Source organism: Triticum aestivum, chromosome 1D (genome assembly GCF_018294505.1).
Source record: "Triticum aestivum cultivar Chinese Spring chromosome 1D, IWGSC CS RefSeq v2.1, whole genome shotgun sequence".
In the NCBI taxonomy this organism is placed as follows: domain Eukaryota; kingdom Viridiplantae; phylum Streptophyta; class Magnoliopsida; order Poales; family Poaceae; genus Triticum; species Triticum aestivum.
Genome location: NC_057796.1, coordinates 339452416 through 339480108, shown reverse-complemented (window position 1 = coordinate 339480108; position 27693 = coordinate 339452416). Strand labels below are relative to the sequence as shown.

Genomic DNA, 27693 nt, shown 5'->3' with positions numbered 1-27693 from the left:
GGTCATGAGAAGGAGGCATCAAAAGGCCCAATCTCGACTCCCTCCGGTTTACGATCCTCGAAACCTCTTCAACGAGCATGGTGCAGGGCCCAGTAACCCGCCAGACATCACGACGCCCGGGGTTGGAACGTCAATTCAGCCCCAAGTGACGGGGCCTCCCCGGGTGAACGCTGCCCCGCCTCAGTACGTGCCGATACCGCCGGGTCATTATGCTAACCCATTGGAAAACATGGTCGCCGCGGCGGCGCGCCTGGCGGCTCTCCCAATCGACGGTGACTCTCCGACGGCGGTTGAAACCCGCCGGGTCAGAGAACTCCTTCAGACGGCTCTGGCGCAACAGGAGGCATATTCATATAGCCGGGACAGGATTCATTCAACCCCTCGTCCAGGCCGGAGCCCTAGTTATAGCAGACACATGGTCTCAGCGACCGGCTCTAGCAATGTCCGACACCGTGACATGCCTCCGGGCCACAGCCCGGCTCATAATGGAGCTTTTAACGCGGCAGACCAAGACAGAGCACGACAAGAGGCGGAGCAGACGGCTCAATTGACGGCTTACCAGCCACTCCCGGCTTATCCGACGGCCTCCATCGACGCGGGTATACCTACAAGGACTGGAGGTGTTCCTTGTCTGGTGCCGGCTCTCCGTAATGAACGTCTGCCCAAGGATTTCAAAGGGCCTAGGAAGGTACCTAATTACACGGCTGATTTGCAACCCGGAGCATGGATCGAGAGTTACGAGATGTCTATGGAGTTGTTGGAGGTTAGTGAAGCGGCAATGGCCAAGTACCTCACCATGATGTTAGATGGGACTGCCCGCACTTGGTTGAAAGGACTGCCACCAAACTCTATCGGGTCTTGGGCTGAGCTAAAAGCCCGATTCATTCAAAACTTCAAAGATACATGTAGGCAATCTATGTCAATTGTGGAGTGTCGAGTCTGTGTGCGGCTCCAACGCCGCGGAATCTGTGGCCTCGGATGGCATGATCTGCTTCGGTTCTAAGGCCGTTGCAGCAACAGGAACCATCTCCTGGACGTGATCCGATGACAGATTTAAGTCATGTTCATCGGGGCGAGGGGGAGCGATCGCTGCGGTCTCAAATCCGTTGAAGATCAAGTCTCCACGGATGTCCGCGACATAGTTCAAGCTTCCAAATCTGACCTGGTGGCCAGGGGCGTAGCTATCGATCTGCTCCAGATGGCCAAGCGAATTGGCCCGCGGTACGAGGCCGCCGAACACAAAAATATGTCCGGGGAGGAAGGTTTCTCCCTGGATAGCATCACTATCGACGATTGAAGGGGCCATCGAACCTTTCGTCGACGGCACAGTGGAACTCTCAATGAAAGCACCAATGTCGGTGTCAAAACCGGCGGATCTCGGGTAGGGGGTCCCGAACTGTGCATCTAGGATCGATGGTAACAGGAGACGGGGGACACGATGTTTACCCAGGTTCGGGCCCTCTCTATGGAGGTAATACCCTACTTCCTGCTTGATTGATCTTGATTAATATGAGTATTACAAGAGTTGATCTACCACGAGATCGTAATGGCTAAACCCTAGAAGTCTAGCCTATATGACTATGGTAATGTGTGTATCCTTTCTGGACTACCCCCTCCGGTTTATATAGACACCGGGGGCATCTAGGGTTTACATAGAGTCGGTTACATAAGAAGGAATCTTCATAATCGGTCGCCAAGTAGAGTCCAATCTGGACACGGGTACGGTCTTCGGCCTTCATGTCTTCACAGCCCATCAGTCCGGCCCAATGGATAACGGGCCGGACGCCCGAGGACCCCCTAGTCCAGGACTCCCTCAACGGGCGGAGGGGCTACAGTGTCGTGTCGTGCAGGAGATCTCCGGCTCGTACGGCGCACTGTAACCATGACTCACCCTGGATATGGGGGTGGCAGGCTTCACTGTAGCCACGCCCCGTCTAGTCGTCTTTATGGGGTTGCAGACTTTGAGGGCGCCTGGGGCCGCCTGCTAGGAGTCGGACTCCCTAGAGGCCGCTTGCTAGGAGGCGGCCCACTTTATGGCCGTCTTCTGGGGTCCTCCGCCTTCTGGCGGCCGGCCGACGGGACCAGCCGGCCACAAGAAGGCGGCGACCAAGATTCGAGATTCTGAGGGGCGCAGCCGGCCCCGATGTTTTGAAATGCCATGGGGGCGGATGAAGCTACCCATGGCCGATAACTCCGACATGAGGAGAACAAGGAGTGACAAAACCCTAAGCTTGGGGATGCCCAAGGCACCCCAAGGTAATATTCAAGGAAGATCCTGCAACTAAGCTTGGGGATGCCCCGGAAGGCATCCCCTCTTTCGTCTCCAAAATTATCGGTAACCTTACTTGAGGCTATATTTTTTCACATGATATGATTTTTACTTGGAGCGTCATTTTATTTTGCTAGGATTTGCTTGCTGTTATTTAGAATAATGTTTTGCATCTTTTATTTTTCAATAAAGTGGCATTGATAGCCTTTGCCATGCTTATCTTGCAAGTATACATGTTGCTGTTTGAAAACAGTAAGTTTATCGATGTTGCAAAAATTCCCAAGGAAAGTCAGAATGTGATAAAATGTTGAAACTTTTTGCATAATAAGCTCTGAAAAATTTCCTACAGTGTGATAGAATTTCATAATGTTTGGATTTGAATAAGTATTGATACTCTTGCATTCTTTACAGACTGTACTGTTTTGGCAGATTGTTGTTATGTTTGCACTGTTTGCATATGCTTGCTTGTTTAATGAATCTATTTGAGGATAGGAGTATTAAATATGCAGAGGCATTTAGTATGCAATGTTGAACAATAGTTTTAGTGATTTTTCTACAGTAGAGAATGATAAGGTTTTTGCATTGGTTTATACTAACTTATCTCACGAGTTCTTGTTGAGTTTTGTGTGGATGAAGCTTTTGAGATTTAGGAAAACCGTGATATGAGAGGAATTAAGGAGACACAAAAGCTCAAGCTTGGGCATGCCCAAGGCACCCCAAGTTAATATTCCAAGAAGTCTCAAGCATCTAAGCTTGGGGATGCCCCGGTATGCACCCCACCTTTCTTCTTCAGCAATTATCGGTTAGTATCGGTTGAGCCTAAATTTTTGCTTCTTCACATGATGTGTGCTTGGAATGTCATTTTATTTAGTTTTTCTTGTTGTTTTAATAAAATATTTAGATCTGAAAGTTTTAAATAAGAGAGAGTCCTCACATAGCTATCTATTTACTCAACTACTCGCGTGATCTTCACTTGTATCTTTTTGGAGTAGTTTGTCATTTACTCTTGTGTTTCACTTATATCCTATGAGTAAATTGTTGAATGAATTGAATATCATGAAGTTGAAATTGTATGTTCATATCATGCCTAGTGGTAGCTTCACATTGGGTTTAGAAAGTGAAATCTTTTGAGGCTTGACAATCACAATTTTGGTCATACAAGCAATTCATGAATAATTAGTATAAGGAAGAGAACTTTCACATGAAAATACACTATCATGGAAATCTTTTGTGATTGTGAGCCCCCATCAAAATATTATATGCCAAAATTGTTGACGTTGGATAAGGAAGACAACGTAATGGTTTATGTTTGTTCATATTCATGTCACGACCGGATTTTTGGGATATAAATTCCCAGAAAAACGGCCTGTGCGCTCATCAGCCCCAGGATTTCTGTTAGCTGATGAGGTACCAACTTGATACAAGAATTCCAAGAAAGTACAAAAAAATATGTAGTACAAGACCATTTAGGCTTAGGAGTACAACACTTGGTTACTAGAGGTTGAGGGCGGAAGCGGTTGGATACATCTGCGTTTATGGGACTCCATTTCCCACAAGAACAGCTGACCAGGATAACTCCTATCTTCGCGAGGCTGCAAACGTCAACGCATAGGTTCCGAGGTTGTCACCGCGATGCTTATCTCCAAGTAAGGAATCTGGCCAAGACAATAGCCAGGGACAAGCCAGTGAGTACGTTTGAATGTACTCGCAAACATTAAGAACACGGGTATAATATATCAAACATGCTCCGGATTAATTAGATGGTCACGCGTCTGTCACGAAATATACGAAAGACCAAGATGCACACATATGGTAAAAAAAATATACCAAAACAAAATACTGGGTGCCAAACGAGTGTCTGAATGACTCCTCGAGCGGAAAATGCAGAATAGTAATACATGTGCCAAACGAGTGTCTGAATGACTCCTCGAGCGGAAAATGCAGAATAGTAATACTGGTGCCAAACGAGTGTCTGAATGACTCCTCGAGCGGAAAATGCAGAGATAATAATGCCGCAGTCGGGCGTCGGGGCGACACCACATAAAGGGCTTATAAAAGATAAATGAACAACAAGCATGCCGCAGTCGGGCGTCTGAGCGACGCCACAGAAAGGGCTTAAAAGAGAATAATTACAGTGAATATCTGGGAGGTAGAACCATCCCAGGGATACTCAATAATATACATAATATAAAAGGTTAGTCCAAAAATAAATAAGGATCAAAATCCACATGTGCCACAATCATAAACAATATATAGTACAGTCGTTTCTCCATCCGAAAAACCGATAATTTAGTCAAGCCGTATCTCCATCCGAATACCGTTGCTATGATCCAGTTAACCGTGTCTCCATCCGAATACCGTTACAGAGTTCTAGTTAAATCGTTCTCCATCCGAACACCGTTACCAAGATTCAACCCAGACTGTGGTCCTTACTCAAGAACATGACTATCCAACAGGATATATCCTCTGCAGAGGGAGTACCATTTTCCACGAGTAAAGGGATTACTCAGTCCCTTGGGACTAATTCCGTCTATGGTCTTTTGATTGAAAACACGCCTGACCTGCACACACCAGCTTAACTCACCAGTGTCTGGAATCACCCACGACACCTGCCAAGCAAAACTCTAAGTGGGGAGGCTACAACCTCGACGTAGCATGGGATCACAAAATTTATACCGCGCGCAAACTAGGGGAGCAACCCCCCTCGGCTCCAACCGGAAACACCCATGCCCCGGACCGAATGATAGGCTTTAATCCGTGGCCACGGGACCTTCATCACGGCCTCTTTGTACGGTGTGTGCTTTGGAAAGGGGTTGACAACCTACTGAACCATACCCTGTCCCCTGCAGGGACAAGTGATGGTGCCAACAAAAGGAAGCTATTGATCAAGACTCGGTCTACAACCGACTCAGGTGGTCCAAGCATCCACCATCGATATTACCACTAGTGAAATAAATCACCACTCCTCGAGCCTCACCATGCTATGCCGGGCATACTCGTCTCGATGAGGGATTAGGGACAAGCTCGTGTCTACCCAAGACCACGACTTTCCCGGCTTCCTACCGGTGTGCAAGAGAAGCTCACGAGGATGACCCAAATCATTAGTGTATCCATTGCTGACCACAAAACAACTCCAAAGTGCACTCATGCACGAGACCATATCGATACATAAAGCTATCGCATACTCCACGTCCAAAGGTGTTGCGATCGTATCAAAACACCACGACAAAAATATTATGCCAGAGTTCAGAAATGCTTGCCTTCAAGAGTATGCAAAGGATGCACTTATTGGAAGCTTCCCTTTTCCTCCAAAAATCCTATTTTGCAAAATACACAAACAACAAATATTTCAAACACAGTACCAAAAGTTGTCTCAAATATTTTTGAAATAAATCTTAAAATAAACTAGATGAAATTTGAGAGAGGTAGGAAAAATAATCAACTCATTTGGAGTTTTATTTTAAAAGTTACAGCCAGTCAAAGATTAGTCAAACTTCTGTTTTTAAATAAAACCAGAAAAGGAAAACGATTCAGCAGAAATACGCTTTCGCAGCAGAGGAAACGCACTCGGGAGTTTGCACCTTCACTTAAAAAGAGAGAGGGCGGTCGTGCGGGTCGCTGACAGTGGGTCCAGAGGGCCCACTGGTCAGGTTTAACCGTTTCTTCCCTCCTTCTCCTCTCTTCTGCCCAACGGGAGCGGGGCTCCGGCGATCACCGTCGACGAACGGCAGCGCCTCACGGGCATCCAAGGGCGGGGATGGAACGGCTAGACCGAGGCGGTTCTTTGGGTGGTGGTTGGGTCGACGGAGGTGGCAGGAATCGCCGGCGGCGGGCTCCGCGGCGGAGGAAAGCTACGGTGGTGAAGTGACATTTGGGTTCCGGTGGTCTCCGACCGAAGTTGGGTAGCTGGGCCGCTCCGCAAGACTACGGGGAAGTTCTTGGTGGCGCTGGATTGGCGAAAGGGTGGCCAGCTGCGACGAATCGCACCGGAGCTTGGCGGCGGCCGAGCTGGCCGGAGTTGGGGAGGACGGTCCTCTCCGGTCAATCTACTGCTAGGGGAGCTCTACGGGGAGGGCCTGATGTCGCCTGAGTGCTCGGAGGGGCTCGGGGTTCCCTTTTATAGCGTGACGAGGCTGGCTCCGCGGCGGCAGAAGATAAGATCGCCGGCGACCACTTTCCTATAGTTGCAGGGCATCGTGGCGGCGACGAACGCGTTCCGACGAGCGGGAGGATAAGCATGGCCTGTGCTCTGGGGCAGCTAGCGTGCGCTGGTGGTTTGGGCGGCGCCGTCCGCGGCGGAATCCGCTGCCGACGCCGGCGTGCTGCCAAGGCGGCGCTGCAGGGTGTCAGGGGGAGCTTGGAGTGTACTGGAGAGAGGGCGAGTGCCTGGCGGGGTTCGGCAGGCGAGCAGCGGTCAGAGATGGGACGCGGCGAGGGCGGCAGTGCGATGTGTCGGCGTAGTGCGCGCGCGTGCAAAACGTGCGCTCTGGGCGCGCCCAGAGCACGCACGGCACCTGTTCGACGAAATGCCAGCGCGCTCTAGAGCTCGAGGGTGGAGCTGGCACTGCACAGGGTGGAGGTAGGGGTAACAAGGCACTCAGTGGACAAGGTGGGTAGGTCAGGGGTTCAAGCCTATAATGCAAACCAGAGAGCTTGCCAAAAAGGACTGTGCACACCAGGCGTTCGACAGAATGCCAGATGCACTTAGGCAACTCTTGGAGTGGCCAAAATCTCCAGATCAGTGTCTCTTTAGATGCAGGAGATGGTGGTAAGGTTAGTTTGGCAAAGACAGAAAGTTGATAGTGCAAGTTTTGCAAAACTCCAGTTTTGGACAGAAAGAAAAAGGGTTTAGAACATGTATTTCAAAACCTCCAATGAGCCCAATCTCCTGGATTTAAGAGTTTGGTAGGGAGGGCTACTAGTAGGAAAAAGCTCAGGGTTACTAGAGCAAGGAAAAATAAGGTTGCAGTACAAATCACCAATTTGGACCAGAATGCAAAAGAGGCTGATCCACTCAAATTTTCCAAGGAACATCACTGGGTTTTTGCTTGAAGATGAATGGTATGCATCCACTGACATCTCCAAACACTTGGAAGAATTTTTAGAAGAATATTTAAATGGGTTGCAGTGCAAAAGTGCCTACTGGACCAGATTGGAAAAGTTGGTGAAGAGCTCAAAATCTCCAATGGCCAGAAGGTATTTTTGCATAAAAGTGATGTGGAACCATCACATGACATCCCCAAATTTTGGTGGAATTTTTAGGAGCATTTATCAAATGGTTGTAGTGCAAATGGGCTCCAAATGCAAAAGAAATCATTTTATAAGAGCAAAGTTTTGAGAAAATAAATCTTGCAACATTTGAATCCACTGAATAAATAATTGCTTTATTATAGAGAGAAATCAAGTTCAACAATACCTTTGAAGGTTTTTCCCACAAGAGGTATAAATCCAAAATCACAAAAGGTAAAACTTGACAATTGGAAAAGTTTTATTTCCTGGCAACATTTTAATCAATAAAAACAAGGCCAAAATTTTGGGTGTCACAATTCACATAGAAGTCATATTTTCATAGATCCTTCAACATGTGGTGCTTGCCCCCCATCTTTGCTAGCCAAAAATTCCGCACCAAGTAGAGATACTACTTGTGCATCCAAAAACCCTTAAACCCAAATCTTATCTTCAAGAGTCCACCATACCTACCTAAGGGTTGAGCAAGATCCTTCAAGTAAGTTGTCATCGGTGCAATAAGGTAATAAAAATTGCTTCTAAAAGTGTTAGATCATCTAGTGTAAGAGAAAATTGAACGTTGTACGAACTTGTGATGGCAAAGCAATAAAAGCGACGAACTGCATAATAAAGGTTGCTATCATAAGGGGCAATATAACGTGACGTTCTTTTGCACTAAGGGGTTGAGCATACAAACAATTAAGCGCATGGCAACCTCTGCTTTCCTCTGCGAAGGGCCTATCTTTTACTTTTCAGTATTTATTTTTATGCAAAGAGTCAAAGTTATTCTCTCCATTCCTTTTTATTTTTCTCTTTTGGCAAGCATCATGTGGTGAGGAAAGATCTAGGCACATATGTTCAGTTGAATATGGGTAGCATGAGTTATTATTGTTGACACCCTTGAGGCGAATACGTTGGGAGGCAAAACAATAAGCCCCTATCTTTCTATATGTCCGGTTGAAACGTTTTGCTCATGTGTAGGCGGGGAGTGTTAGCAATCATAGAAGACTATATGATGGTTGAGTATGTGGAGCTCTTACTTAAACTCCGTTGAATAAGTTGAATTGCAGTTGCTTGGTGACTAAAAACATAGGTTTTTGAGTTTCAAAAGAATTCATTGTTTGAACCTTAACATGTGAATTGGTTGCCACTATAACATGAGAAGTTTTATAAGAAAGAATTGTTGTTATGATGCTAGGAAAAGTGATTGAAATTATCATTGATCAAACTTATGCACTTTGCTAGCATTCACACTTCATAAATTATTTCTTTTATCATTTACCTACTCGAGGACGAGTAGGAATTAAGCTTGGGGATGCTGATACGTCTCGAACGTATCTATAATTTATGAAGTATTCATGCTGTTATTTTATCATTCTTGGATGTTTTACAATCATTTTATAGCAACTTTATATCATTTTTTGGGACTAACCTATTGACCCAGTGCCCAGTGCCAGTTGCTGTTTTTTTTCTTATTTTTTACATCGCAGGAAATCAATACCAAACGGAGTCCAAATGCAACGAAACTTCACGGAGATTTTTTATGGACCAAAAGACCAACAATGGGCCAAAGAAGCACCTGGGGGTGCCCCGAGGGGGGCACAATCCACCAAGGCGCGCCTGGGGGCCCAGGCGCGCCCAGGTGGGTTGTGCCCACCTCGGTGGCCTCCCGCACCCCTTCTTTGCACTATAAATTCCCAAATATTCTGAAACCATTACATCATGAGCATCAAACATAGAACAAGCATCATGAACACCTATGTAGCTAACTAGCAGCATGAACACTAAGCAGGAACATCAAAGACAGCACCAATATAGCTAACATGCCCATGAACCCTAAGCATGAACATCAAACACACACCAATCAAGATAACATGCACATGAACACTAAGCAGGAACATCAAAGACATCACCAATGTGGCTAGCATCAAGAGCACGTTGTTGCACATGAGCACTAAGCATGAACATCAAGCACAACACCTATCTACCATGCCCATGAACACATTGTACATCATGAGCACTAAGCACACACCAATCTTGCATGCCTATGAACACTACTAAACATTCACATCAAACACATAACAAGCATGAACACTACCCTGCCTATGAACAATACCGCACAAGAAGGGATCGAATCCAATCCAATCGATTCATTGGGATGATAATGATGAAAATCCTAATATACAAATCTACGAGCAAAGGGGAGATTTGGTTCTTACCAGAGTGGGTGGAGCTCGAGCGTATGTTTGCTGGGGAGAAAACCCCGGCGGGAAGGAGATGGCGGGCGAAGAGGAGGAGGAGGAGCCGCCACTACGGACGACCGTCGGCATTGGCCTGGTGCTCGTGGCCACACGCGCGGTTGAGGAGGAGGGCGCCGTCGTCCATGGGCATGTCGCGCTGCCTGGAGAAAACCCTCGGATGGTGGTAAAAAAACCTCCCACCCACAGGGGTTCCCGAGCAGTGGCGCGGTGACCGTTCAGGGAGTCCTGGATTAGGAGAGTCCCCGGGCGTCCGGGCTATTCAATATGGGCCGGACTGATGGGCCGTGAAGATACAAGACAGAAGGCTTCCCCCCGTGTCCGGATGGGACTCTCCTTTGCGTGGATGGCAAGCTTGGAGCTCAGATATGAAGATTCCTTCCTCTGTAAACCGACTCTGTACAACCCTAGTTTCCTCCGGTGTCTATACAAACCGGAGGGTTTAGTCCGTAGGGGCAATCATAATCAGACAGGCTAGACATCTAGGGTTTAGCCATTACGATCTCGAGGTAGATCAACTCTTGTAACTCGTGTACTCATCAAAGTCAATCAAGCATGAAGTAGGGTATTACCTCCATCAAGAGGGCCCGAACCTGGGTAAAACGTTGTGTCCCTGTCTCCTGTTATCTTCGATCGTAAGACGCACAGTTCGGGACCCCCTACCTGAGATCTGCCGGTTTTGACACCGACAGCCGCCCCCTCCGGCTGCGCCACCGTACCCATGACCACGAGGTCCGAAAACGGTGGCGGAGCCGAAGCGGCCTGGTGCAGAGAGGAGACGGCGCGCGCAGAGCCTGCATGAGATCGACCCCGGAGTTCCAAGCCGGCAACCCACCGCTTGTGGATGCGGTTGTTGCCGGCGCTGATTGGGGTGAGTGAACGGCGCGACAGCGGGCGACTCATCGGAGGAGAGAAGAGGAGAGGAGAGCAACGGGCGGGTGATAGGAGAGTGAGAAAGCGTGGCGTGAAAGGGAGTGGACGGTGACACGAGAGAGGGGGAAAGTTATGAGACGTCCCGTCCGTCTCCCGTGCTTCCCGAGGAGTGCAACGAAGAGCCACACGTGGCCGCGTCCTACCTGGCTGCAGAGAAACTACCGATGACAGTAGCTCTCGGGCCTGGCCCGGGACTGCTTTAAGTTTTATGCGGGCCAAGACGTGGGTGCAGTCCCATGCGGGGCTGGTTGACCAAATGCGACCAACCAAACGCGTTCCAAGGGAGAGGCCGCACATCGCAGCAAGTTCAATCCCATCCCTTGTCCACACATCATCCCATGGCCGCGCAGCAGGAAGAGAGAGAGAGAGCAGTCCAAAGCAGAAACGGACGCACGCGGCGCACGGGCACGATGTTCACATGGCGAGCGAGCCGCTCCTTCTCGCCACCGCGTCCAAGTGTGGAAGATGGCGGACTGACCAAAGACCGACGACGGGCCAGCGGACTAGAGGCCCTCGCGCCGGCCGGTCTCTTCCGGTCGTCGTCCTCGCCGTCTCCACCTACCCACACCCAGCGCCAGCGGCGACCCTCGCTCCGGAGGGCTCGTCCCGCGCGCGCGCACGATCGATCCATGGCGCCACCATCCACCCACACCCACCCCCACGGAAAACCCAAACGGCTCGTTCCAACGTAATGCGCGGATACCGGAAGCGAGATACGCACGCACCAACCAGATACCCCGCCCCGAAACGGCGAAACCAGACCGCCGTGCCGTGCCGTGTCGTGCAGCCGTGGGTACGTGACTCGGAGTGGGCTGGCTCGTCTAAGCCGCCACGCTGGCCCTCCTCTGCCGTGACGTCTCCCTCTTCTCCTACTCCTCCTACTCCTGCCTACACACACCCCGCGCCCCGCCCCCCTTTCCCTCCTCGCTGGAAGGAAGGTACGCCCCGATTACTACTTACAGGCTGCTTGGACCCCGCGACGAGCCAGCCAGCAACAGACTAGCAGCCAGCCGAGAGCGCCGAGTAGGGAGAGGGGGAGCCTGCCTTGCCTTGCCGAGATTCCTCTCGGAGTCGGGCTCGGGGGATCTCGTCGGCCGCCATGGAGGGGGAGGACGGCGGCGGCGGCGTGGACTGGGACAGCCTGGCCGAGGCGGCGTCGGGGGCCGTCGGCGCGCTCGTCAGCACCACCGTGCTCTACCCGCTCGACACCTGCAAGACCAAGTTCCAGGCCGACGTCCAGACGGACCAGGGCGCGCACAAGTACAGGTCAGTCAGCCGCCGATTCCCTCCTCTATCTCTCTCCCCCACTTCGCCTGCGTCCCCTCCTTGACTCCGTCGCGGTCTGCTGTCTGTCTGCATATAAGGTGATCGCCGGCTAGAGGGCCGGAATTTGGGTCCTCGATTGAGTGAGAGTTCGGATCTGGGGGACTGGATTTTGCTTTGCAGACCATGATTGGGGGATATCATTCTGACAGCTAGGAATATCCATCCTGCGTTAGATGTGGACGGGTTGGTTTCCACATAGGCCGATCGTGGATTCAGTAAATCAGTATCTCGTTAGGCCCAAGTTTTTTGTATGGTGAAGGGCAAACAGTTACTCACTTGTGGTCTTTGCACAAGTTGCTAGGACTGTAGTTTTGGTAATTACCACATTAATGGATCGTTAATCAATTTAAGGTTTACAAGGAGTTCGTTTAATCTAGAAATTGTACAAATCTGCATGCATAATTACTTCAGGTTGTGAAATAAGGAAGGAGCTCAGGGTTCAGTTCCAAGCAACAGGGGTTAGGTTGATTTCTTACAAGCTCTAGGAATAGCGAGATGAATCATTGTTGTAATTTGTAAAGCTGTCAAGGAAAGTAGTTTATAGCCAAAATAAAAGGATCTTACCCGTGAAGGCGTTTCCTTGCCGATCACCTAGACCTAGTAACTGAAAAGTGAAGACATTCAGCGTAAGGTCGTAAACAATACATTCTCATACACTAGTAAGAGAGATCTGTTGGCCTTAATATTTTGGCTAGTTGAGATGTTTGATTGGCTGCGTTTGTGTGCTCTAAAAATATTTAAAAGGTTTTTGAGCTTATGAAGATTTATCTTCTCATGCAGTATGTCCTCCCCTTTATGTTTTTTGGTGAAGGAGATTTCACTGCATGCTGTTACATCTCTAGCATAAAATTCCTTTTCATCATATACGTTGAACTTCTCTAGTTACTCCATTGTACATACTAACTGGCATCATGACTTTTCAGGAACCTTTCAGATGTCTTTTGGGAAGCAATTAAGAAAAAGCAATTTTTGTCCCTATATCAGGGCCTTAAGACGAAGAATATCCAGTCGTTCATTTCGCAATTCGTTTACTTTTACGGCTATAGCTATTTCAAAAGACTCTACCTGGAGAAGAGTGGAGCCAAGTCTATTGGAACAAAAGCCAACTTGTTGATTGCAGCTGCCGCTGGTGCTTGCACAGTTGTTGTGACACAGGTAACTAGTTGTATAGATTCTTGAAAAACAGTTTTAGCTGCCTGATCTTATACTCGTTTCTCTCACCATTTCAGCCATTAGATACGGCATCTTCTAGAATGCAAACAAGTGCTTTCGGAAAGTCCAAAGGGCTGCGAGCAACTCTCGCAGAAGGTACTTGGCTTGAGGCATTCGATGGTTTGGGCATTTCCCTTATGTTAACATGCAATCCTTCAATTCAGGTACTAACTTCTGCATCATTATTGTACGACAGATCTTGTAGAACTTAATATTGGTCCTCTGAGTTACATTGTCCAGCTATGTCCTTTTCTGTATACATTGCTCGAGTATTTTTTGGTGAAGAGATATGTAGATGCTTCAATCCAATTGAACATTTTTTGCTTGAACAAACATGGGAGCCATCACAAACAAAATATTCAGCTAGGGCAAAATTCTTGGAATGTTGTCTGGTTGTGTACTATGATGTACTTGTAAGTACCATTGCAGTTATCTGTAAATTAAATGGGGCTCTCGTATAGTCGTACCTTCCATTATAGAACTTGGGATAATATCTTGAACAAACTGAGAGGAAGAGGTTCAGAGCTTATCTGTGGATGTGTGTTGTTGTCCATGTCTCCTACTGGAGCAAATGCATATACCAAATTATTTAGGTCTGCAAAATGGTGTGAATCATTGGCCTCGCGATTTTCACCTTCTTGATTCAGTCAATATAAATCCTCGATGTTTTGTAGTAACTGTAGAGCCTTCAAACATGTTTCAATATTGTTGAGTATGTAGTGTCTGCATTACCATATTTAAAGTGAAAAGTAGCAGTGTATTCGTACTGTTCTCGGGTGTAACTTGCAACGTTATAAGTTCTATTTTCTTTTCCTTTTTCGTGCACGAGATAACAACTGTTTTATGTCCAATCTTTTGCAGTACACCGTGTTTGACCAGCTTAAGCAGAAGCTAATTCTGAGGCAGACGCGTAGAAATGCAGAATCAGCAGGCGATTCTTCCCCAGTTGCTCTTTCTGCTTTCTCGGCATTTCTCCTTGGTGCCATCTCAAAAAGTGTTGCAACAATCTTGACTTACCCATTAATCAGGTATGGAAACTTCACTTTGCCAGCACTTGTTATCTGGACCTTCCCACTTGCTTTTGCCTGTTAGTGCTGCCTATAAATTCAACCGCTACCGCAATTATATGACGCCATTTTTCAAACAGGTGCAAGGTCATGATTCAGGCTGCAGACCCCGATGAGGACGACGAGGACGAATCTGAAAAGCCAGGCAATTCAAGGCCTCCCAAAACAATGTTGGGCGCCATGCATGCGATGTGGAACAAGGAAGGCATCCCAGGCTTCTTCAAAGGATTACATGCTCAGATACTAAAGACAGTTCTGAGTTCCGCATTACTGCTGATGATAAAAGAGAAGATTTCAAAGTTCACTTGGATCTCGCTGCTTGCCCTGCGGCGATACCTCTTTGTTTCTCGGAAGAGAATCAAGAGTGCATAATTGTATCATACATATGTCAGACCTGAGAAAACCAGTCTAATCGTCCACTGGTATTTCGAGATCTTATACTACCAAATAACAGAAGTACAGAAGCAGAACAGCACGAATCATCTTGAGAGCCCCATGGAATTTTCTGAATAAATTTACTTGGTTTTTTCCTGTAGCTCTGAGTATCTGATACTTTGAATGGAATGGAATAGGTGTTGTACACTGTCCAGAAGTAGTTCTGGTGATGTGATTGTGGTCTGGTAGACTGGTAGTACTATACGTGTAAAAATATCACTTTTGTTCTATTCTTTCTTTCTTTGCTGGAGATGAAGCAATAGCAATAAATCTTTCATGTTGTAAGTTTCGCGCCCTACCCTAAGGCTTAATGTCGAAAGAATTTTCGCTTGGCGCATTCAAATTTTGCTTTGGCAATGGCACGCGGACCGCCGGGACGAGCAGGAGGTCGAAGCGCCGGCGCGTGGTGAGCCCCAGCAGCTCGGCCATGTCCAGCTCCCCGGGCTCCGCCCCGTCCGGCAGCTCCCAGTCGAAGTGGTAGAGAAGGCTGGCGAGCGCGAGCTCCATGTTGGCCAGCCCGAACGCCATCCCGGGGCACATTCGCCGCCCGGCGCCGAACGGTATGTACTCGAAGTCCGTGCCCTTGAAGTCGACGCCACCGCCCTCGAACCTCTCCGGCGAGAACTCCTCCGACGAGTCCCAGTGCGCCGGGTCCCTGCCGATCGCCCACGCGTTGACGAGCACCATGGCGCCCGCCGGCACGTCGAAGCCGAGGACCCGGCACGGGGCCCGGCACTCGCGGGGGAGCAGCATCGTCGCCGGCGGGTGCAGCCGGAGCACCTCCTTGATGACGAGGTCCAGGTAGCGCAGGCTCGCCAGGCTCTCCTCCGTGACCCTGTCGCGCCCGTCGAGAGCTCGCCGGACCTCCTCCTGCGCCTTGCGCATCACCCTCGGGTTCCTCATCAGCTCGGCCATGGCCCACTGCAGCGCCGTCGCCGACGTCTCGCTGCTCGCTATGAAGATGTCCTGTCCGAGTTGAAGCAGAGGAAGGAAGTTAGTCTCGCTCCCTCACGGTGGCAACTTACGGTGCTGAAAATTTCTCCTCCATTGTAGTACGAGAAGATCGAGATGAGCAGCTTACGACGATGACTGCCTTGATGTCATCGTTGGTGAGGGGAGGGTCGAGCTTCCCCTCTCCCTGGATCCTCAGGAGGACGTCGAGAAAGTCGTCGTCGTCGGCGCCGGCGCCGGCCGGGCTGTTCTCTTGATGCTCCTGGATGATGGCGTCGATGAAGTCCCTCATCTCCCGGCGCTCCCGCTTCATCTCGCGCGGCATCCGGCTGACGAGCATCGCCAGCCGCGACGACGGGAAGAGGTCCGGCAGGCACTGCGCCGGCGCGAGCTTCATCCTCCGCTCCAGCATCCGGAGGAACGCGCCGCGGTCCTTGAACCGGCTGCCGATGACGGCGCGCACCGCCGAGTCCGCGACGTACGCGCTGATCCGCTCGCTCAGGTTCACCGCCGACGACGGAGCCGCCACCGCCACCGACCGGAGCAGCCGCCCGACCTCCTCCTCGCGCACGGGCCGGAAGGACCTGACGCGGCGGGAGGTGAAGAGCTCGAGGGTGCAGATCTTGCGGAGCTGCCGCCACGCGTCGCCGTAGGGCGCGAACACGATGCCCGGGCTGTCGCCGAGGAGGGCCGTCCCCGTCGGGGTCATGGGCCGCGACGCGAACGCCAGGTCCTGGGTCTTCATGATCTCCCGCGCGGCGTCGGCCGAGGAGGCGACGACGACGCGGAGCTCGCAGAGGCGGAGCAGCATGAGCGGGCCGTGGCGGCGCGACAGGCCCAGCATCGCGCGGTGCGGGAGCGCGCCGGCGACGTGGTGGAGGTGGCCGATGACCGGCAGCGCCCACGGCGACGGCGGGGGCCGCGGCCGGCTGCTTCCCTCCTCATGCCGGCGCCACGACCGGATGAAGTAGAGCACGGGGACGACGACGAGCAGGGCAAGGAAGAGCATGGAGAGCGGAGCTAGCTCAGCCATGGCTCGATTGATTTTGATTCTGACCTCCGATCCGAGCTAACGCAGCAGAGCGCTTCTCTTTGTCTGTGTGTGCGTGTAGCGCAGCGTAGTAGACCAGCAGGAGCAGTAATTTTTTCTAGTCAGTGTTCGCCTCATCTTAATCTGGTCAATATCCTGTAATATAGGAGTACTACTGTACGCTACACTGACGCTTTGCCCAACCACTCGCTCACTCTGAAAGCGATTTTCTTAGCGTAGCCAGTTTCTTCTGCCGGAGTTCAACCCACCATCCATGTTTGACTTGGGCGAGTATTTATTATAGTAAAAAAATACTCCCTCCGTACCATAATATAAGAGCGTTTTTAACACTAGTGTAGTGTTAAAAACGCTCTTATATTATGGGACGGAGGGAGTATCGTTTGACAAATCCGCATCTCAGGGAAAGTCATGTACTACGTGGTAAAAACCTGAAGGTACATCACAACAGAAATGTCCGTCGCTGCTTTGAAACTTTAAATCCAACAAATGTTTGGAGTATGGATCCTGAATTTGGCAGCACATCACAATCCATTTGGTTCTGCACCTGTAGACTTCATTCATACTTGGGCAGCATATGCGCACATGTAATGTCATACCACAAAACATGTGGCAACAAGTTATGGACCAAATTGACAATACCTAACACGCTGATAATAGCCCATACAATAGCACCACCATTCATATTTACGGATTTATGTACTGTACAGAGCTCATCTGATTATTTAGAGGTGTCACTCTCGCTGATAAAACGGCTCGAGAACACCAGCAACAAAAGCACGCAAAATGAAAAGATCCGAAAGATAACCAACCACTCATTTGTACATGCTTTCCTTTCCTCCACTTCTATATCTCACAATCTTTTAACTAATCAACCACAGGCAAATGAAAATCATCATTTCCCGGGTTTCTTCCTCTTCTGAGCGGCCATCCTCTTGGTGTAGAATATCCATCCTATAACATATGACAATGTCCTCCATCCTCTATATGGCTTGGGCTTTGATATTGTCGCGATGAATCCCTTCAGCGCAGCGCCGAGATCTTGCGTCGAAGGATACCGGGGGAGGATCTGGACGGCAATAGTAGTCTTCTTCGTTGAATGAGGCATGACTGGTGCTCTCCTCGAAAACCAATGAATTCGAGAACTTGTCTAAAGCAAGTGATTCTTGAGGCTGTCCATGGCCACCAAGTGGGGGAAGCTCAGGCTGAAATCTATTTTCACTGCTCTCTACAGCTCCCACCGCACAAGGATCCAAGGCACACAATGGTTCCACAGAGAAAATGTCACCTGATGGTATGTCCAAGTGGCTTAAATCAAAATCGGCAGTGGCAACTTGTGCAGGTAACTGGAAAAATTCGTTTTCACATAAAGATGAGGATCTCATATTGAGGAGCTGTGACGGATTCTCCAAAAGTGTTTCACTGTCGCAGGTCGAGACATTCTTCCAGTCTTCAAATGCTTGTTTAACAGCTGCATTTGCTTCAGCCTAGAAAGAACAAATGCTGTAAGACCAGATGGTCTAGGTTGCAACTGGTAGAAGGGTAAATGAATTTGATCTAAAGAACTTATACGACGAAGAAAAGTGAATGCCTTCTCCTTTTCTGTTAGATCATCAACAGAAACAAACTTCTCCGATATTAACCCTCACTCCTCCAACAGCATTGAACACAACAGCAGTTTTGCTTGGGTTTTCTATATAGTAAATGTGCACCTTGTCACTGAGAATACATGTTGTTTTTGCATGCTCAATAGTAACCTCCTACATCTTAGTTGACATGCCAGTGCCCAATATCTGCACAATGCTAACATTAGAGTTGGTTAGGAAATCTACATATTTTCTGAGCCACCACTATCATCTGCAACAACATGCCACACCTCATTTACACTACCATAGATAAAATACAGTTGATCCATCCAAATGAGGGATCCAGTTTGATGGTTCCAGTTTTTCCTAATTCAAAGATTTACAAAATAATGCTGTCAAACACCAATATAAATATACATGTCAACCTTGGATAGAATGGACAAGTCATCAACAGCTTGTATAAACTCTACAAAGAATATAGAATATAAATACATAAGCAAATTCTGTAAACCTTGCAAAAGCGTGCATAGTACCTTCCGGAGCCTAGGAGCATCAAGATGCAATAAAGTGAGAAAATCTTTGACTGTAACTATCTTCTCCTTATTCAAACGCTTGTGAAAAGTTCCTTCCTTGCCGATCTTCTCCAGTCTCCAAACCTCATCTTCAAGAACTGGTGGGTGATGCTTCTTGTACACTGGGAAATGGGAACAAAATATAACAAGTGAGGCATTTACATTTGTCCATTTTGGTAGCATTTGAGACAATGAAGCGATGACATAGGTCAATCATTATTAGCAGTACGAGTAAACTAAGTTGGTCAAAATCCTTGCTTTGAGAAAGCAAATTATTTTACATGACTATGACTATTATATATAATGTGTTCTAACAAATCTAGATTGCAGCAAGGAATTCATGTGCTTATATTTCTATGTGCAGTTGTCAAGTTTAAGGATGCTGCGCCAAAATGATGAAACTTACCAAATGTACAGGAAGGGGTGCAAGAAACAAATAACAATTGAAAGCGGCATGAACTCACATTCTCCACGATGATCCTTTACCACAAATGATTCAGTTTTTGCTTCCCGTACTCTTACGCCATTATAACAACCATCCTCAGTTCTTGCACCCAACCTGAACTTTCGGCTGCGTGTCCAGCTGGAGTTATCTGTGAATGATACATCTCCCACTCTACCAATGCCTCTATCAAGACCAACAAACACATCTCCAGAAAGCAAGGGCCGTTTACCTTGTCTTTCTCTAATGATGTTAATATTGAACTCCTGAGCTGTCCAGTCATTGCCTTCTCCGTCTTCAAAGTTCAAAGTCACCCTCTAGAACTACAATTTCAACCTTCAACAGGGACTCCTTACCCATTACTACAACCTCTCTGGTCAAAGTGTCAACTAGAGCAATACTTAAGGTACCCTCGCCTTCAACCTTGGAGCCAGTGAAAATTGGAAGAGAAAGCCTAGTCATGAATTGGAGCTGCAAATTTTTCGATGTCGATGGAACAGTGTATGTGGAACTTCTAATGAAAAAGGAAAAAAAACTAGGTGGTTAGATAAATCTGCATCAGTTTACAAACCTAAAAGCTTGTCAAAAGGTGTCATATACAATACCTTGTCATCATAGCAGCATGATTTGCGAGGGCCAACTCAATTTCTTCTTTAACCTAAAAAATTGGCTTCAATTAAGCATCAAGGCCACCACTGAACAACTTAAAACGAAAACATGGCTGAAAACAGCACTGATTAGGTCAAGCTTTATGATGCAAGTAACAGCTTTGGCTGAAAATATTATCTTCTGAAAATGAACAGCAAAATGTCCATATGAATGAATTGTTGCTTAGTCTTCCAGGGATTGAATGGTTCTGAATGTAGAACAATACAATACTAGAAAAACTAATTCATTACAGTGACTTCTAAAAAGCATGATTGAGATCTACTCCCTCCGTCCCATAATCGTTTCATAGCTTTTTGATTGTTATCCCGAAAACGGTACCTCGATTCATGGCCACCAGGCCGTGGCGTGTTCCTTTCAGATAAGTACGACACTATCGTCAAAGAGAGGATAATCGACAGAACACCAGATGTCCAGCTGATGCATACAGCGATGGGAATATAGGAAGACTATGAACGAAGAGGTAGTGGCCATCATGATTACTACAGTAGTGTCCAAGTCAAGCAAAGAAAGATGCCAATTTACAGGAACTCAATGAACCACAACTTTTTCTTGTGGAAACAACATCACGACCAAAGCTCATCAGGCTCTTCCAGCAAGCCAAGTATCAGATTTGGTTCGACTTCAAATCAAGAACTTCAGTTGCGTCCAGTCTTCGGTACCTGCTGAATGAATGAAGGTAATGTTTAGAATGTTGTAATAAAAAAAAGGTGGTACCTCTAGTGGTTGCACATTGATTGAAATTTTTGACATGGGAGCATTGTTTTAGCATAATCAAGTTTGGCTGCATCATGGTTGTATGCTTCAATTCACCTTGGGAGATATCAACTTCTAAACTATATACTAGTACATATTTTTGTTCTTGAAAATACAACTTCATTGGATACATGGCTACTGCTTGACTATTAGATCCATACAACACCAGGAAACAAGATGAAAAATACGATGGGCAGGCCAACTTGAATACACCACCAGTGAGAAGCATGTGTTGGATTTGTAAAGCATTTTCACCTTTAATCCGAGAGTGATAAAGAAAACAATAACTTGATAAAGGGTGAACTCGAATGCTGTCCTTGAATATGATGTATCCAGCAGTTGTTGGAACATCCGTGCATGTACCTCAACCAATGACAAAGAAGAGCTACTAATTAGGATGCCTCTAGTCTAGAGCAAAGAACATTGGCATAAAAACTACTCCGCTCATGAGCACGCTCCCTGTAGTTAAAATGTCGAACTCACAATTCTACGATTGGCAGGCCAGCCCGCACACACTATTGGGGAGGAGCATAGCCTGACTTTGTAAAGTATTTGAAATCTCACAATAATGATGCAGCCAAACCTTACAACCATGATGCAACCAAACCTTACAACCACTGGTGAGGGGCATTCCGGCTAACTGTGTTATTTCCATTTGCTTCCACCTCTGTTACCGAAAAAGGCTTTCGCCCCGCTTTATATTATAAAGCAAACCGCCCGAGCCAAACATCCAACAAGGTTCAAACACACACACACACACACACAAGTCTCACAGACATACAAGGTAGGAAATAGGGTTAATGCCGAGGGCACAGCTCAACAAGCCCTGGAAACAAAGCAACACACGCACACACAGCAACTTGGTGATCATTTTACTAATGTATAAACGTTAGTGATAAAGAAAGAATAACATAACAAAGGGTAAGTTCAAATTCTCAGCCCTTGACTATGGTGAATCTAGCAGCGATTGAAACACGTGTGCCGAATGATAAAGGAGAGCTACTAATTGGGATGTCTCCAGAACAAGGAACATTGACATAACAACAATTCTACTCATGGGCATGTTTCGAGTCACTTAAACGTGGAATTCACAGTTATACATGTGATCCAAATAAGTAGACTGTACTTCAAATTCGTCTCTGTAATCTCTTGCATTGGTGTCATATAATGATATGAATAATTCCAACGAATCAATCCATGTGCAAGAATGTGGATAACAGAATTTGACACAGACTCCATTGCATTATCAATATTGAGGATACAAACCAGGAAGCGATTTCAGCCAACAGAAGAGAAAATCATTTGCTAGAATGTGACAGAGTTTGACACAGACCCCCTTGCATTACTAATCTTGAGAATACAAATCACGAACCAGTTTCAGCCTACAGAATGGAAGACCTAAGTGCACACATACAACGCGATCAAGTGGCAAGCGGTGTCATCCGTGAGGAAAAAGAAGAAGGGGTCGAGGGCACGAACCCTAGCCTAGAGCTGCCGAAAGCCGGAGGGGAACAGCGAGGGGGCGGTCGGTGCCGCCACGGCGTTGGAGGCGGGCGCGGTGGGGGCAGCGGCGGACGGGGGAGCAGTGGAGGACAGCTCGCGGACCAGGGCGGCGAGAGCCTCCGGGTTGGCGCCGCGGTCGCAGAGCGCCATGAGCAGCGAGAGGGTGTGGCGGTCGAGGCCGGTGTCCAGGATCTGGGACATCTGGAACGCCAGCTCCAGCGACTCCTTCGCCTGCCTCGCGGCGCCCCCCGCAGACTCCTCCATTCCCATCTCGCGGGCACAGTTCCGCTCTCCGGTAGCCGAGTCTAGGTATTTTAGAAAGGGCGGTCCACCTACAAAAAAATGACAACAAAATATGACATGTGAGCGTTCTATTTAATTTAGCAGTAGCGCGTAGATATAGATCAATATGGTCTTACAAACACACCAAAATTCTCAAGTATACAAGTCTCAGTTTTGCATAAAAGAAGCCTACATAGTACATATACCAATTCTTCAACAATTCTATTCGTTTGGATGTCTCCATTGGGGAGATCCGTATTGAATTGGTCTGAATTCCAAATCAGTGAGGAAACTGAAATGGCACGAATACGAATTCACCTGTTTGGTTGTCTAGTGAATTGGCCCTTGAAATGCCTCTGAGATCTCAATATCAAATCCTGTTTGGATGACAAACTTTGGAATTGCATAGCTACATTACCAGGCTATACCTTGTTGTACATGACTCAAAAATGAAATCTGACTACGAATGATATAGCAATGAAAATAAATAAATATTCTAGAAATGCATCAGGAAAACACAAATGGCCATACAATGACAACAATATTTTCTTATGATAACATAACACAAATTCGAAACAATAACAAACAACATGTACTCTCAAATATGGTCTCGTAACATGACATAAATCACAACGATTTGAATAGATAGGTCCAAATGCTTGACATAAACAGTGCGCGTCAGTAGTTCATATATAGTTCCAAGTTCAATATAAAATAGATAGTTCGAAGTTCAACAAGACATAAAAGAACACAAATCTGCACAATACATAAACAAAAAAATTAGTTAACAGGGAACAGAAAGGTCCTCACATGAACCAACTTACAGGTACAAGACAGTACAACGTAAATTAAGAATGCTAAGGAGGGGCTGGTGTAGGGCAGGAAAGGGAGAAGGAAGAGCACGGTGGTTGTGCTGATGCCTGGGCGTCATGGAGGAGATGGCCTGCGACAGAAGGTTTGGAGATGGGTACAGGGGGTGGGCGCGGCGGACAGGGAGGAGGCCCGAGGCGGAGCGACCGTGGCCAGAGGAGATCTGCGCCTCCGCCGCCGAAGCCCTGCTGGTGGCCGCCGTGGTCCTTCTGGACGCCGCCGAGATGCGACCTAGACCGGGGACGGGGATAGGGTGAGGAGGAGGGAATCGGGCATAAGCAGACCGGGGAACCGGCGCCTCCGCCCCCGTGGTCCTGCTGGTGGTCGCCGCCGAGGTCCTCGTGGTGGCCGCGGAGATGCCCGAGTGCGGCGATGGGAACTGGAGGAGGGAGCGGGGAAGGAGATGGGTAGAGGAGGAGGGAGCGGGGCCGAATCGAACCTGGGTGTGGCCGCCGCCGAGGTCCCTGGTGGTCGCCGCTCTGTTCCGTTCGTCTCCCTCCTTTTCTTTTTTTCTCGAGGACGCGGGGATCAAGGCAACGAGCGAAGGGGTACGTCTCGGTACGTTTTGCCGGAAAGGCCAATTCGGAGGAAATCGGGGCCAAGGCTCCCTATCGTTGGAGGAAGTTCTGGTTGAGCTACAAAGTTCCCCCTAGGGTTTCCTTGTCCTCTGGCGGTGCCGCCGTCGAGAATCTACTTCTACCATTCGCCGCCGATCATCCCCACCCGATCCCCACCCCTACCTCGGATCTGATCCCTGGGAAGCCGGCGTGGAATTGTGCAGTGGGTCTCGCACTCCCGAGCCTCGCCCATCTAGGGCTAGGGTTTTAGCGATCGTGTTCGTCATGGCGACACAAGAGGAACCAAACAGAACCCGTCGGGGCAAGGAGCATGTGGAAGAACTCTTGAGTCGTTTGGAGCTTCAGGAAGATGAGGAGGAACAATTTTTCTGGGAAGAAGAATTCAAGGAGGAGAGGATCGAGGCCAAGTGGCTTACGATCGCGAAGGTGCACACCAATAAGGGTTTCAGCCATTCGGCTCTATATGCTGATATGAGATCGGCGTGGAACCCAGTCAAGGAGGTCCGTTGGCGCAGGGTTGATGAAAATTTGTTCACGGTACAATTCGGATGCCTGGGGAACTGGAACATGGCAATACACAAGGGGCCATGGCTGTTTAGGAACCAAGGGGTTCTGATAGAGGAATATGACGGATTCACGAAACCGGAATCGGTGGTGCTGGATAAGCTTGTGGTATGGGCAAGGATATTGAAACTGCCGGATAACTATTTGTCCCCAGCAGCAATCAAAGGTATGTGTCGCAGGATGGGCAAGGTGTTAGAGGTTCAAACAACCCTACCTATTGGTTTTGTAGGGGAGTTTGTTAGGGTCAGAGTTCAGCTTACTGTTTCGAAGAAGCTTATCAGATTTGTTTCAATTACAAAGAATGAGCAAACAGATTTCTACCAAGTCCAATATGAGAAACTACCCGATTTCTGTGGCAACTGTGGCCTAATGGGACATTGGTACAAGGAATGTGGCACTGGAGAACATGATGTAACTAAGCTGGAGTGGGGTGATTTCCTTTTGGTTGATGGAGGAAGAGGCAGAGGTAGAGGTCGTGGTGCGGGGAGGAACCCTGGACGTGGGAGAGGTGAAAAAGTGAGGGAAGAACCACCTTTTGGCCCTGGTCGTGGTCGAGGATCTCCTCCTTTTGCTTCTGCTGGGAGGGGAACAATGCAGAGCTGGCGCCATAATGTGTTGTACAACCCGGTGAACACTGATATGGAACCGGGGCAAGGGTCAGGACAGGAGACGGAGGACCAAGACATGCGTTAGGTTAACGTTCTGGGAAAGAGGACGACAGTGGATACACAACAGGTAGTGCCAGGTGGGTCTAACACTTTGGCGTTGGTCCCTAGTACTGCTAAGACAACAAATGTGGCAGAGATGGTGGATCAGTTTGAAGGAGAAACACTGCCAGGGATTACTTTGGAGGTGGCAAGTACGCCTCAGAAGAATGCCAATAGGAAGAAGTACAAAGGAGTTGATGGAGAAGCAATAGACAGTTCGGAAGGGCAGCAAACCAATGAGATATCGACATCCTCCCGAGAGGGGGATGACTGGACGCAATGAAAATATTATCGTGGAACTGCCGGGGCCTTGGGAACGCCCCGGCAGTGCGTGCTCTGCTGGATGTTTAGCGGAGATGTGCCCCTGAGGTGGTGTTTTTGTCGGAGACCCACCTTGACAGTTATCCGACAGAATGTTTAAGGAGAAGAATGAAGATGGACCAGAAACTAGTGTGCACGAGTAATGGTAGAAGTGGTGGTTTAATTCTTTTTTGGAATAATCATATCAATGTACGTAGGCTTGCCCTAGATGCTATGTTCATTGATGTAATAATTGAGGATAATAATAACAATCCGGTTTGGCGCTTGACTGGGATGTACGGTGAGTTTAGATGGGCGAATAAACACCTCACCTGGTCACGTATGCGACAACTTCACCAGAGTCAGAACTTGTCGTGGCTCTTGATTGGTGATCTGAATGAAATCCAGTTTCTTCATGAGAAGGAAGGAGGCAATCCGTGTCCGGCACAATATATGCAGGCTTTCCAAGAAGCAATTGATGATTATGTGTTACATGATATGGGCTTCCTCGGAGACCCGTTCACATGGAGACGTGGAATGATAAGAGAAAGACTAGACAGAGGTCTGGTGAATGATGCATGGGCGAGCTTGTTTACTAATGCGGCATTGCAGAACTTGGAATTCAATCACTCTAACCACAGACCTCTTCTAGTGGATACAGAGTTCTACACACACCAACAGCTGGCCAGAATAATGTACAAGTGAATAGATTTGAGGCACGCTGGTTGAGGGAGCAGAGTTTTGAGGAGACAGTGACGGCGGGGTGGAATGACGTTACAGCTGACCCAACTATGACTAATATTTACGACAAGCTGAATAAAATGCATAACCAGTTCCACGACTGGGACCAGAGAGTTCTCAAGAAACCAAAAAAGCGTATGCGTAAAGCTCAGCGAGAACTTGAGAGAGTCATGGCCGGGCCTATGGATGATGTGAATGAAGAGAAAAGAAGAGAACTATCTGAACTAGTCGAATACTTGTTAGAATTGGAAGAGATCCAAGTGAGGCAACAATCCAGAGCAACTTGGCTTAAGGCTGGCGATCGTAACACTGCGTTTTCTCAGGCCTTCGCTTCTACAAGGCGGAAAAGGAACTTTATTAAGAGACCGAGAAATGAGGCTGGGAATTGGTTGGAAGGTACTGATGACTCAAATGCCCATATCTTAAACTATTTTAATAATCTTTTCTCCTCTGAAGTCCAGCAAACTAGTCTGGTGATCCTGGAACGAGTTCAGCATAAGGTGTCAGACCAAATGAATAATTTTCTGATGGCCCCGTATACAGCGGATGATGTGAAGAAGGCGATCTCTAGCATTGGAGATATTAAAGCACCCGGGCCAGATGGTCTGCACACAATTTTCTTCAAGAAATACTGGCATATAATCAGAGATGAAACACTCAAGAGGTTTTGCTAGCCATTTATTCGAGGACAATTCCAACAAATTGGAACGACACAACAATTGTGATGATTCCCAAAATCGAGTCTCCGGAGCTGGTAACGCAATTCAGACCCATTAGTCTTTGCAATGTTCTTTACAAGATCATCTCGAAAATGTTAGCTCTACGCCTGAAAAGTGTACTCCCTGAAATCTTTTCTCCTACTCAAAGTGCTTTTGTTCCTGGAAGAATGATCATGGATAATATCTTGATAGCATATGAATGTATGCATAAGATAAAGAACAAAAGGGCAGGCCAATCCGGGTTGTGTGCAGTAAAGCTCGATATGCACAAAGCCTATGACAGAGTAGAGTGGTCTTTCTTGCATGACATGATGATCAAACTGGGATTTCATGAATAGTGGGTAGAATTGATTATGGAATGTGTGAAATCGGTTACATATAAGGTGAGGTTTAACTCATAAGAAACAGATGTCTTTAGCCCTACAAGGGGAATTAGGCAGGGGGATCCCCTCTCCCCTTATCTATTCCTCATCTGTGCAGAGGGTCTTTCCAGTGTATTGCAGTATGAAGAAGAAGCTGGTGGCATAGAAGGGATTAGAGTGTGAAGAAATGCACCATCAGTATCACACCTTTTATTCACTGATGATTCTCTAATTCTCATGAAGGCAGACACACTTAATGCAGCTTCCTTACAGCATATCCTGGAGACTTACTGTCAAAGCTCGGGGCAAATGATGAGTTT

The 27693-nt window shown here is 47.8% G+C and overlaps 3 protein-coding genes and 1 pseudogene across 5 annotated transcripts; 1 reads left to right on the top strand and 3 right to left on the bottom strand.

Annotated features, from left to right (window-relative positions):
• The first annotated feature begins 11559 nt into the window (after window positions 1–11559).
• Window positions 11560–15011, top strand: LOC123181899 (peroxisomal adenine nucleotide carrier 1). Its single transcript, XM_044594307.1, has 5 exons — window positions 11560–11952; window positions 12936–13167; window positions 13242–13388; window positions 14086–14252; window positions 14372–15011. Exons 1-5 carry the CDS (start codon window positions 11786–11788, stop codon window positions 14661–14663), a joined length of 1005 nt encoding a protein of 334 aa, XP_044450242.1. The 5' UTR covers window positions 11560–11785; the 3' UTR covers window positions 14664–15011.
• Window positions 14776–16991, bottom strand: LOC123181898 (desmethyl-deoxy-podophyllotoxin synthase). Its single transcript, XM_044594306.1, has 2 exons — window positions 15808–16991; window positions 14776–15692 (listed from the first exon to the last, which is right to left on the bottom strand). Exons 1-2 carry the CDS (start codon window positions 16708–16710, stop codon window positions 15027–15029), a joined length of 1569 nt encoding a protein of 522 aa, XP_044450241.1. The 5' UTR covers window positions 16711–16991; the 3' UTR covers window positions 14776–15026.
• A 398-nt stretch (window positions 16992–17389) lies between these two features.
• On the bottom strand, window positions 17390–20172 carry LOC123181896 (calmodulin-binding protein 60 D-like; annotated as a pseudogene).
• Window positions 20173–20443: 271 nt separating this feature from the next.
• LOC123181897 (mitotic-spindle organizing protein 1A) lies at window positions 20444–23991 on the bottom strand. 3 transcript variants are annotated; one of them, XM_044594303.1, is made up of 3 exons: window positions 23842–23991; window positions 22227–22582; window positions 20444–20656 (listed from the first exon to the last, which is right to left on the bottom strand). In XM_044594303.1, exon 2 carries the CDS (start codon window positions 22518–22520, stop codon window positions 22233–22235), a length of 288 nt encoding a protein of 95 aa, XP_044450238.1. In that variant the 5' UTR covers window positions 22521–22582; window positions 23842–23991; the 3' UTR covers window positions 20444–20656; window positions 22227–22232. The 3 variants fall into 3 exon arrangements, with proteins under 3 accessions (XP_044450238.1, XP_044450240.1, XP_044450239.1); XM_044594305.1 differs by having other exon boundaries at window positions 20444–20653; XM_044594304.1 differs by lacking the exon at window positions 20444–20656 and having other exon boundaries at window positions 21962–22582.
• Window positions 23992–27693: the final 3702 nt, after the last annotated feature.

Bases quoted from the DNA above. Each gene is read 5' to 3' on its own strand.
- LOC123181899 (XM_044594307.1), top strand. From the start codon at position 11,786: ATGGAGGGGGAGGACGGCGGCGGCGGCGTGGACTGGGACAGCCTGGCC. The intron at 13,168-13,241 runs GTAACTAGTTGT...TCACCATTTCAG, and splicing joins GCACAGTTGTTGTGACACAG to CCATTAGATACGGCATCTTC. The intron at 14,253-14,371 runs GTATGGAAACTT...TTTTTCAAACAG, and splicing joins TTGACTTACCCATTAATCAG to GTGCAAGGTCATGATTCAGG.
- LOC123181898 (XM_044594306.1), bottom strand. From the start codon at position 16,710: ATGGCTGAGCTAGCTCCGCTCTCCATGCTCTTCCTTGCCCTGCTCGTC. The intron at 15,693-15,807 runs GTAAGCTGCTCA...CAACTCGGACAG, and splicing joins ACATCAAGGCAGTCATCGTC to GACATCTTCATAGCGAGCAG.
- LOC123181897 (XM_044594303.1), bottom strand. From the start codon at position 22,520: ATGGGAATGGAGGAGTCTGCGGGGGGCGCCGCGAGGCAGGCGAAGGAG.